General features: G+C 43.6%; 1 protein-coding gene across 3 annotated transcripts in view; it reads left to right on the forward strand.

The window, feature by feature from the left end:
- grin1a (glutamate receptor, ionotropic, N-methyl D-aspartate 1a) overlaps positions 1-12,298 on the forward strand; it is a 32,064-nt gene that overhangs the window by 16,467 nt on the left and 3,299 nt on the right. For 2 of the 3 annotated variants that reach the window (XM_046066736.1, XM_046066737.1), the window contains 8 exons: positions 1,424-1,588; positions 3,006-3,124; positions 3,473-3,585; positions 4,242-4,390; positions 4,539-4,696; positions 5,254-5,415; positions 5,729-5,838; positions 6,209-6,354. In XM_046066736.1, coding sequence (XP_045922692.1) covers positions 1,424-1,588; positions 3,006-3,124; positions 3,473-3,585; positions 4,242-4,390; positions 4,539-4,696; positions 5,254-5,415; positions 5,729-5,838; positions 6,209-6,354 — 1,122 coding nt within the window. Of the gene's footprint in view, positions 1-1,423; positions 1,589-3,005; positions 3,125-3,472; positions 3,586-4,241; positions 4,391-4,538; positions 4,697-5,253; positions 5,416-5,728; positions 5,839-6,208; positions 6,355-11,708; positions 11,820-12,298 lie in introns of all 3 variants that reach the window. The other variant, XM_046066735.1, reaches the window with a different exon arrangement.

The raw sequence follows: 12,298 nt of genomic DNA on the forward strand, positions 1-12,298 counted from the left end.
AAACAGATTACACTATCCCCTTGCTAACCTATATTTTTACAACACAGTAACTTTTAGCTAACAGTTGGCAGTTTATAGCTAGAAGCTGGTGTAAGCTTATTGGTAACATTTAGCTAACATTTGTAAACTAATAACAGCTTAGCTAACATTGGCTAAGTACTACTAGTAGATTTGTTGGCAGTTAAAAATGTTGGATAAGTAGTTAGTGACTAACACCAAAATATAACTACTCATCATGCACTGATATTAAGTTTGTTAAATTATAATGTGGTGTGCGAATGAACTGTCGTCATGCACAACGAGGTCAGTTACCTGCGTGTTTGGGTCATGTGGAGTGGTGCTTTGAATTCATTGGTTTGCAGAGAGACAGGAACCATTCTGGGTTTTGCCATTGGTTAGGACTTTTCCAATTATGTTTCTTTTAGGTGGGACATGTCTGTGTCTTTCTGTTGTCCACACTAAAAAAACTCCAGCCAAAGCAGGATGCATGTGTGCAGGAAATGGCTACCTAGGGAGGAAGGCCCAAAGCCTGTTGATTTACTGCTTGGCTCTTCAAGCAATAGCATGAGCAATAGGAAAAAGCAATAGCACCAGGGAAAAGAATATTAACAAATAAAGAGATAAAAGTAATAAGCAAATATAGACATTTTTTTTGCAATATATATATTTAAAAATATATACATACATACTGATATAAATGTGATAATAAATCAAAATGCTTATCTTTACATGTCTACATTTATTTTTATTCTTTGATAAACATATTCTTTATTTTTTGTGGAGCTCCAATGACTCCATATCTCACTGCAGAATAGCACACTTAACGACTACCTGCTGAATGTAGTGGAACATTTAACAGCTAAATAGACCTCAGGAGGTGGTAGAGAGATCTTTTAGAGAGCTAAAAGAAGTCAACATTGGACTTACATTTGCCAGGTGTCCAGTAACACAACTCCAAACGAAAGATTATATTGCATCTGCTGGTTTAAAATCAAACCTAAAAGCATGATTGTACAAAACAAGCCAATACAGAAACAACATTTACAAAAGTAAGACAAGAGCGAAAATGAAGAGAAAAAGGACATGATCAGCTAAAAACCTGTATGGGTTGTACATTTTTTGTTTTTGTTTTCTGTTGACACATTCATCTCTAACCCAGAAAAAGCCTGTCCTGTAGGCAAAGCATGAGCACAATATTCTACACATTTGGTGTTCTTCAGTGCATGATCTTAGAAACTACTGAAAATAGCCAGCTGTCTTTATGTAAGACAGAGCCAGTTTCAAAGATGCTGAGAATGCCTAGAACTTATATCCCTACGAGGCTCAACCCAAATCCTTAAAGCCTGGTATACTGTGGTCTACTCTATACAACAGCAGGTTGATAGCTGATTCTTTTGTTAACACCTTCCTTTTGGGACTCCAGGTGAACAACAGTAACAAGAAAGAGTGGAATGGCATGATGGGAGAGCTCCTGGGGGGCCTGGCTGACATGATTGTTGCCCCGCTGACTATAAACAACGAACGAGCCCAGTACATCGAATTCTCGAAACCCTTTAAATATCAAGGCCTCACCATCCTCGTTAAAAAGGTAAGTGTCCACTTTCAGCTCAACTGGTGCTCTGTCAAGGCCGAACCACTGGGAGCATCCACGTATTGTTGTTGTGGAATCCCCGACCCTCTAAGGCAATTTCTATCTCTTGTGCGTGTAATGGATCACAAATACCGAATCCCCAAGACAACCAATTATTTGATACTTTGATTTGTACAGCAAAAACACAGGGCAACACAGTGATGAAGCCGAGAAACGTATGTTGGGCAATATATGGCTGCTGATGTTCAGAATGATGATCAGAAATAAAACTGCTAAACTGTATTAGAAGAGTGTAAAAAGAAAATGCTCATTAGAGGCGTAACCAGGATATTATCTGTATCATTTTACCTTATGTGAACAGCAGAGGTTGTCACATTTAAAAAGTGAGTAGTATCCCAAGTTATTGATTGTGACCGGGAGGCTGCTGGTTCAATCCCTGGACCGGCAGGATAAAATCTGGGTGTGGAAAGTAAACCAAGCACTGCTTGTCCACTTTCAGCTCATTTGGTGCTCTGTCAAGGCTGAACCACTGGCAGCATGCATGTATTGTTGTGCATGCTCCCAGTTGTCATTTACCACCACTGAGGTGCCTTTGAGCAAGGCCCATAACCTCCAGTGGAGCTGCTTAGTGGCCAGCAGACCAGGCTGCGGTTGTACTGGGCAGCTTCCAGGTGTGAATGTGTAACAGTGTGAATGTGATCAGGGCCTTCCTGCAAAAGAGAGGCTTCCTCACAGTGAAGTTCCCCTGAATAAATAAAGGTTAAAAAAATAAAATAAAATTTGATATGCAACATTTTGTTTATCATTCACCTATATTTTTTCAGTGGGAGTGGGATTTTATATGCATCTACCATTGGTCTCTGTTGTATCACAGCCTTTTTTTAAGAGTATCATGCCAGTGTTTTTAGCCCTCGTTATAGCCATTTTGTAAATAATGTATTCTAGAAATCTGAATGTATGTTTTTCTTCTGATCAAGGTATCCATTTCACTAATATGGTATTAAAATCTCTCAGTACAGTTAACTAACTTGCCGTAGTTCTGCATTTATTTTTATCTGATATTGTTATGAGGTGATCCAATGCTTACTTTCTCATCAGTCAGCACTTGCGACGACGACATTCTTTGATATAATGGCCCTTTGAAGTTCACTGTGATTAAAAATACAACTCGAGCAAATTTCAAGAGTCTGCTTTAGGATTTTTATGAACAGACACAAAAGCCTGCCTGGAACAGCAGGAAAAACACATGTCGTAAAGCAATAACTTAAAATGTAACATGTACATCAAAGTTGTAAAGTTAAGGTGATAAACTTGGAAACAGACTGGTATTTTTTTTATGTTAGTCCATAATATGCAAACCTTAAGGTAATCAAAGTTGTTAATTATCAATCAATAACCAATTGTGTGTTTTCAGGAAATCCCTCGCAGTACACTGGACTCGTTCATGCAGCCGTTCCAAAGCACGCTGTGGCTGCTGGTGGGTCTTTCGGTGCATGTGGTGGCGGTGATGCTTTACCTACTAGACCGGTTCAGGTACAAGGGGGACCTGTGTGTATATGTGTGTGCCCATGTGCGTGTTTATGTGTACTCACGACTGAATCAGTGAATGCCTTTGTATGTGAGTATGCACTCGCGCGTGCTGCAGATCTTACCTCAGTGTGGACACCACGGCAGACAGAGGTGAAGATTGACTCCAACCATCCCACCGCTCTGTCTGTGCTGCCGCCTTTGTCTGTTTTCTTTCTGAGTTTGTCCCCCTATTGCTTTGCTCGCTCATGTGCAGTTCCCTTCCCTGCCGGGGTCGCCAGGATTTTGCCCTATACAGATTCTCTGCAATTTCTCATTTTATCTCCTGCAACCCTCACAATTTCTTCCCTCTAGCCCGTTTGGAAGATTTAAAGTAAACAGTGAAGAAGAAGAGGAAGATGCCCTCACCTTATCATCTGCTATGTGGTTCTCCTGGGGAGTGTTGCTGAACTCTGGAATAGGAGAAGGTGAGATGGAGCCAATGAGAAAAAAGAAAAAGTCATTATTGAAAATCTCCAAATCTCACTTATTCAACAGAAAATGTTTCTTTCTCCTGTAACACTGTAATGCTGTTCAATACTTTCGTCTATACACAGTTTTGCAGTTGTATAAAGACCAAAGCCAAGGCGTTTGTTGCTCCAGGTGTTGCCTCACTGTCATGTTTTCTTTGAGGATGACAAATTAATTCCTTTCAAATCACATTTTGAAAAGAAAGATGTTGCTGCAGCTTGTCTTTTAACAGTTTCTACCTATTTCCTTTGCTTGTTTCTCTTGTCTTCTAGTTTTTCCTTTTCATGTCTGACATTTTATTGGGCTATATTTTTTGGTAATTTCTTTTGTTCTAGGTTGTGTTGTAAACTAAAACCTCTACATGAGTAGAGTGTTTATTATTATTGACTGTAATATATGGGTTAACGATCCTTTTTATCATTATTTGCGGTAGTAGTTCTTGTACTGGTAGAAGTAATTACAGAAGTAGCAGCATTAGGGCTTATTAGTACTGAGTGGTAGAACTGTCACTTTACACAAAAATAAGTATCAAGCGAACTACTCTACATGACTAATCCAATTACAAATCGGAATTTACTCAGCTGAAAGGTCAAAACTTGAACTCGCCACACAGGTGCGCCGCGCAGCTTCTCAGCGAGAATCCTGGGTATGGTGTGGGCCGGCTTTGCCATGATCATTGTGGCTTCTTATACTGCCAACCTGGCTGCCTTCCTGGTGTTGGACCGGCCTGAGGAGCGCATCACCGGCATCAATGACCCAAGAGTGTGTACAGAATGATACTAGGACCATGTCACTACCCAACAACATATAAAAAATATATTCAAATGAGCTTATATAAATTATACATCAATGGAAGTTATTAGTGATCAATACTTGACTATTTGTGACTTGTCCCTGTCCCCTTATGCAGCTGAGAAACCCATCTGACAAGTTCATCTACGCCACGGTGAAGCAGAGCTCCGTGGACATCTACTTCCGGCGGCAGGTGGAGCTTAGCACCATGTACCGCCACATGGAGAAGCACAACTATGAGAGTGCCGCCGAGGCCATCCAGGCCGTTCGTGACAAGTGAGTCTCGGCCAGGCCGGGCCGACCAGAGCACGTGTCGGCCGGCTGCTCGACTTATCAGGCACGCAGAATAGGGCGAGTCCAGTCAGCTCAGTGGGGGGGACATGGACCTCGGGACCAGGCGGAAGCAGCAGAACTTACTGCGGCGTTCCCTCTGATCCAGGCCCATTGCCCAGCCAAGACAGACGTCCAGGGACAGGAGCAAGTGTGGACGTGTCAACGGCACTGGCACCAGTGTGCGGTTAAGCTAACATTGAGTGGAAGAGCGCCCTTTTTCAGGTTGTACCCAGACGAACATCTTTGAGATGGGGGAAATCCAATGGGGGACGCGCCCTCACCCATCTGGCATTGGATTTCATTTGGGCCATAAGCAGCGGTAGAGATTGCTGGTAAACGCTGAATGACACACACGATCTGGTGTGCGAGAGAGAGAGAGAGGGGTGGGAGCCGTAAATGTGTATGTAAATCATTGTACTGTCGCACCGTAACCCCCTCCTTCCCCTCCTCCTCCTCCTCCCTCCTTCCTCCTCCTCCTCCTCCCTCCCCCTCCCTCACAGCAAGCTGCATGCTTTCATCTGGGACTCTGCGGTGCTGGAGTTTGAAGCCTCGCAGAAGTGCGACCTGGTGACCACGGGAGAGCTGTTTTTCCGTTCGGGCTTTGGCATAGGCATGCGCAAGGACAGCCCCTGGAAACAGAATGTGTCCCTGGCCATTCTCAGGTCTGTCCCAGCCGAAGCTGCATTACTCGTATGACTTTTTTTGTTTCTTATCAATATGATTTCCTGGTCACGAATTTGGCCATTTACAGCCATCCAATACATCGCCTTATGTCACATCTTCTCTCTCTGTATCTCCCCTATCCTACCCTCTCTGTCTGTTTGTCTCTGTCAAGTTTATGTCTGTTTGTCACCTGTCCAGCAGTCTCTGTTTCATTTATGTTGCTATCTGGGAGTGAGCGGCTCGAATATTCCGTCATATGCGGCGTGTATTAACTTTGTCACCTCTCTTCCCACCACCCCCAACCCCCTGCAGTTCTCATGAGAACGGCTTCATGGAAGACCTAGATAAAACCTGGGTGAGATACCAGGAGTGTGACTCAAGGAGCAATGCCCCAGCCACACTCACCTTTGAAAACATGGCAGGTATGGTCCTTATCGCGTAGAGAAAGCGTTAAAAAGTGATTGGACAAAAACTGCAGTGGTAAGGTACTGTAGCGCTTTTTTGTCCAATACCTTTACAAAATCGTTGTTTTAGTGTCGGCGTGGGTGCTCTGTGGAAGTGTGCCGTTCAATATCTTGTGCTGTGACTTTGTGCGGTTGTGGTCTTCTATTAATTTTGTGTGGTTCGCAGCCGCCGTCGTCAGTAGGCGCTGATTGAAAAAGGAGGGGCGACCGCTGAGCATGACAGGCAGACCATGCATTCATGCTCAGCGTAAGCGGCGTGAGTTGTAGACCAGCAGCTCACAAATCCCTACCTCTGCTCTGTTTCTGTTCGTCTGTCCCTTCCCAACAGGGGTCTTCATGTTGGTGGCTGGAGGCATAGCAGCAGGGATCTTCCTCATCTTCATCGAAATCGCCTATAAGCGCCATAAAGACGCCCGCAGGAAGCAGATGCAGCTGGCCTTTGCGGCCGTCAACGTCTGGAGGAAGAACCTGCAGGTAGGACTGATCCCCTCTGCCCGTTCACACGCAAGGTAGAAGGGCTGAGACTGGGTTGCAAGAGAGACAACAAAGCCCTCTCCTCGTGGGGGGTGATTTCTGTCTCTCAGACTCTCTAGGGGCTATTCATTTTCAGTGGTGGTCAGACTGCCAGATCACTGTGTGAGAAACCATGATCTCAGATGCCTTGATTTACTGTAAGGCATCCTCAGTGGCCACCCTGTAGGTCCTAACAGTTCCCAGAGGCCAATGGCACCCGTGTCTCTTGTGTGTGCCTGCAGGAGAGTAAGGAGGCCTCTGGAAGTCAAGCTGTGGCTGGGACCCCCTCGTTAGTATGTAACTAATTAGCAGAACCATTTCCACCCCCCATGTCACCTCTCGCTGTTAGAGTAACAATAAGATAATCAGCCCCGTAACCCTCTAACATGCTGGACATCTGAATTTAAACTTCACCTCTCACGTCCATGGCATGAACTAGTATTTTCTAAGCTGCTGTGGCGCTTATACGCTTCATAAGGTCAGATGATGTGGACATGGAAAGCCAACAAAAAGAAGCAAATGTATTGCCAGAAACATAAAAACAACAATAACAGGCATTACTGCACGGTTGATGCACTTTGATCGCGCCATCATTGTTTTCTTTCACCTTTCCCGCCACACTAACAGAAGCCAGGAGGCAGCAATACAAATAGAGCATAAAGATTCAAATCAATGACCTGGTTCAATCACCCTGCAGTGACTCTCCCAGTATGTCTCCTTATCCACTGCAGTGTCCATAATGCAGACACCAAATGAGTCAAATTTATTTTACATGCCAGAGGCTTCATGCAAGGCAATGAAAGCAAAAGCAGACATCAATTTTAAGGGTCAGTTCACCCAAATTTAAAAAAATACATATTTTTCTACTTGCCCTAGTGGTATTATGCAGATAATTTTAGTTTTGTGTGCTGGGCTTTTGTATATTTGATATCCACCTCTGAAACATCTGCAACCAAACGAATAAAACTTATGTGAATGCAATTTAATTTGTGATTCAAAGACATCTGCATGGCAAGATAACACTAGGAGTAAATTTGATTGTTTTTTTGCAATTTGAGTGAACCAACCCTTTAAGCTACAATCAAGCAATAAGGTCCTCCGCTCAGCCGATAAAGAGCATGATTTGCCCCTGTGCTGGAATGCAATCAAACATCCCTCCTTTTTACTCTTGATGGTTTCCCTCCCTGACTGGAAAGCTTGGAGGTGCAGGGGTTCCACATTTAATGGCCAGTCACACTGTGAGTCTGTGATGTGGCCCCTGTATCAGTAAGCCTTGTGCCAAAGGTTCGTATTTGGCCCTGCTGAATAGAGGCAGAAGGGCTTGAGGAAGGTACAGTATAATATCACAAGTGCCTGTCAGCAAATCAGTGTCCTTCTAAGAGTGTCTGCCATCAACCTGACTACTGTATGTAACTGTCGTGAGTGTCCTCATGTGGATGTGCGTTCTCTACGCGCACACAGCAGGCAAATGCATGCTGGGGGTGGGTTGGGGGGGCATCACTGAGAAAGGAGAGGGACACACTAAACTTCCCGTAGATCAGCGCGTTTTATATCCATGTCAGCGATGATCACGTTGATTACTCTGCACCGCTGAACAAAGGCGGCTCATGCATGCTCATCTTGCTCATCGACCGTCACTGTGCGCCCTAGAGCTAAAAAAAACAGACAGACACGCACAATCTTTACTGCCCTAAATATAACCACTGTAATGGGGTCTCATGCAAGGAGCACAGAGGGAGCCCACGAAGCCAAGTCGAGCTAATACAATCTGTTCTATTCGGCGTGAGTATTATTCAGGATATTATTCATACTGTTTTGGTGCACTGATTTGATTACTCACCGTGATCCCCTTTTCACAAACTAAAAATTACAACTTGGTTATGTAGGACACAAACTCATCATGGAGAAAAATCTAAGATCACAGTTTATGTGGCCTCCTCCTTTCTCTAGTACAGCAAGCACTGAAACCTTGAGTCCCATTGTTGGCATCATTTAGACTGCTTGTTCATGTGTTTGTGTGTAATTATGTGCTTATACTGCCTCAGGTTGGTGTATTATGCAAAGCACTGTGCAGTACTGTGCACCCACATGCCGTTAAACACAGGGTTGTAACCTGAGAGAACGTGCACTTCTGACTAACCTAAACCTGTTCATGTAGTACATCCCTCATCCTCTGCAGGCTGATGCTATCTCTAGTCTACATGCTGACCATGTTCAAAACCACTGAAAATATAAGTTTAAGTACAAAACCAAACCTGTTGCTTTCACAGTGCTTTACGAAGAATAAAGATGCATGGTGGAGCATTTAGCCGCTGAAGAGCTAGATATTTCCCTCAAGAGTTGGTGGAGACCAAAAACAGAGACAAAAGAGAGAGAATATTGGACTTGAATTCGCCACGTGGCCAGAAACGTGACTCTGAATGAATGCTGATGTTGCTCTGTACCTGCTATATTTGTAAATTATGTTATGTTCGCTAACTACTTCGCCATATCAACTTAAAACGTGATAATGTGTCAGTTTTGTGTTCACAGCTTGCCCCCAAGCTGCCAAAAATCAATTGTTAAAGATTTAAAAGGCATGACAGCAATCTCACTTGGTCTCACCAACATTTCCATAACACACAATTGAATGCAGTCACTCTAACGGAGACACACGCATATAATTACAATGTTAAAAAGCCGTGTCTTGATTACAGAGAGCATTCTGCAGTGTCAAATTTGACAAACTACAAACTTCTCCGGCTACTGTTCTTTCTTAAAAATATCTGGAAAGTGGACTCAGAAATGAAAGAAATGTTTGCTTTCTGCGCCAAGGACCAGATAACAAGACAGCTTAACAGTTCATTACATAAACAGCATCACTAACATTGATGCTGATGCCAATATATCTGTAATGCTAATGCTAATGCTAATACTATCTATACTTATTCAAGATGTATCCCTAAATGTATGTTGTGTGTGTTATATATAAATACATATCTGCTGTATATACTGTATATTTGTATTGTATATTGCGAGTGCTGATATTTTACCCAACATCTTGTTGGCCACTACATCACTGAGAGACTACACGTCTGGCTTTTAGCTTTCCCTTTTAAACAGATGTTACTCAGAAGTGCACTGTCTGAACAAGAGTGAAACTGATGTCAGTTTGGGGTCAAAACAAAGTGTCAGAAACCCTGTTGCGTGATGATGATGATAACGATGATGATGATGATAATGATGGTGGTGGTGTATAATGATGATGCACTGTAGCAGCTCGCTTCTGTTTCTGAAAAGAAACAGGCGGCTGTTGTACACTGTGCGAGTCCCGTGCCACGCTTCATCTGATGGTCCAGCATGCGATGCATGTGCACACGCAGCACCTCCTCATCTCAAACGTGTAAGAAATGGTGGCAATTAAATTTTAAAAGAAGAGAACTCACTTGGGCATTGATTTTTCCTGAAACAAGACGCTTACAGTTAGAGGCACTTGCTGCACAGTCTGACTTTCTCCGTTTACTAACATGAGATGTCATCTTCCAACAGGAAAATACATTTTATTTATTATCACCTGAACTAAAATCGAGTGATGTTGTGCACCAACCACTTCTCTGCCAGCTCTCATCTATCCTCCACGCCAGCTAATGCCTACTACCCACCTGATATCATGCCATTAGGGGGTTGAGAGAAGAGTGCTGGTTGGCGGGTTGATGAGTGACCCTAAAAGTGCCTAGTCATGTGACCTGATGAAAAAGGATGTTCTGCGGGGCCAGTGCTGACCAGGATTGATTTGTCATGCTATTTGTTTTGTGTTTACTTATTCTATGTTTTCCCCCCTTTTTCCCTCTCTCCATCCATGAAATGTTTTGGCATGTTGAAATTCACACCACACTGCCCCGCCCGCCCAAAGGGCATCCCTCCCTGCAGCTACTCCCTCATCCTCCACTTATACTTTCCTAACACCCATCTTAGAGTGCTTTTGTCCTTTAGAAATAGCATATTTTCCATCTGCTAAGATATTCATGAAGTCAAGCACACAGAAGCGCAGATCTTTCCTTTTTTGCACTTTAACTTACGAGAAAGAATATTTTTTCAGCTATAGTAGGCGACCATTCCTTTCGAAACCTTTTTTTCTTATGCACTCCATCTCATACTCCATTCCATTCCCTTGTGTGTGGGGTGAATTTCCATTATACCACTTTCAGGTATAATGACTTTAAATGGGCTTCAATTACTGACTTTTGTCGCTGTTGTTTTCCCTCTTTGACATGCATTTTACTGGCCTCTGACACTGTAGCTTCTCTACTTTTTATACCTGCCTGGCTTTGGATGTGAATGTTTGCTTTGCTAGTGTTTTTTAAATATCCGCCCTTTTTTGGTTCCCTCGGCTTTTGCTTAAGGATCTTCTTTAAAGTAATAACGATCAAGTGGATGGAAATTTATTTTATTTTTCTTTTCTCCCCCTATGCAGCCCTCTTCCTCTCTAGAGACTCAGGATGTAAGAATACCTTAATATGAGTTGTTTTGTTTTGCACACAAATACCCAGTTATTGTGCTGAGAGTAGCTGTGGGGCACTCGGATGGTATGAGGGAGGGAGGGCACCAAATTGGCTCACCATCTTGTAAGGATATGGTTAAAACTGCTTCTTTATTTTACTGTTGTATTTATTTTTTGACAGGACTGCATTTCTAAATGTTTTCCAGAGCTCTGACCTGGGTCAGAACCAAGTAGAGACTAGATATTTTGTAAAGTGTTAAGACATATTCAGCATACTGCTTAGTTCATTCATTTTTAATTTAAGATTGCTTGTGTGTTGACATGAAGAAGTAGCATCACTAAAGTGTGTGTTCGGGCAATAGCGAGCGTACAGGCAGAATATTTGGTTAAAGCAGTGTAACATAGGTATCACACCCACTGACATCTTTACTAGCCATCACTCATTCCAATGCATTTCTAGGGGTCGAGTGAATGTGTCAGCACATTTCTAGAGGACTACTGTGCCATCTTTGTGCAGTCCCACTGTGACAATGTTGCATAAAATGTAGACGAAACCCCCCCCTTTTAGACTGAGCAGACTATTTCCACTCTCACATCTAACAGGCTTTATTCCTTTCTTTCTCCCTCTTTGCGCATTTTACATTTCCAAATGCTGTAGTCTCACAGGGAATCTTCCACTATTTAGACAATATTAAATAAGGTAATTTATTGGGGTGGTGGGTGGTGGTGGTGGTGGGTGGTGTGGTGGTGGGAAGAGAGAATGGGTGAGACTGAAACCACAGTTATCACCCCAGCCAGAGAACATGAATAATGTTTCTACATATATTTATTTTAGGATAGGAAAAGTGGTAGAGCAGAGCCCGACCCCAAAAAGAAAGCCTCTTTTAGGTCCATCAGTACCACCCTGGCCTCCAGCATCAAGAGACGTAGGTCCTCCAAAGACACGGTAAGGAGACGAAGAAGCAACATCTTCCCTTGTTTATTCTTCCCTCTCTTTCCTCTTCTTCTCCTCCTCCTCGTCTTCTGTCTCTACTTTCACCCCTCTCCTTTCTCCTTCTCTGTCCTACATCTCCATATCCGACCGCGAGAGAGTGCCATGCTCCACTCACTCATTTCCACATGGCTCCGCGGCCTCTGCCATGTGTCTGTCCGTTCACCATCGATCAGCCATCACCATTTAGCATCTGTAGGTCCTTTAGAGGCCGGAGGGCATCAGTACAGGAACTCAGGTCAGGCCAGGCCAGGAGCTGGGCTCTGAATTTGGGCAGGGGTCACCCCAGGTGTCCAGGATTTTTGGGGTTTTGGTGGGATTAGTGACGTGTTCCTCTGGAGGAGGGGGGCGACAAAAGCAAGCAGTCTGCCAGTGTGTTTTGTCTTGGGCTGCTCTTCCTCCCTGCCTCTGGTTTGGACGTAGATTCTGGCGAT

The sequence above is a fragment of the Micropterus dolomieu genome, linkage group LG13 (assembly GCF_021292245.1).
Source record: "Micropterus dolomieu isolate WLL.071019.BEF.003 ecotype Adirondacks linkage group LG13, ASM2129224v1, whole genome shotgun sequence".
NCBI lineage: Eukaryota > Metazoa > Chordata > Actinopteri > Centrarchiformes > Centrarchidae > Micropterus > Micropterus dolomieu.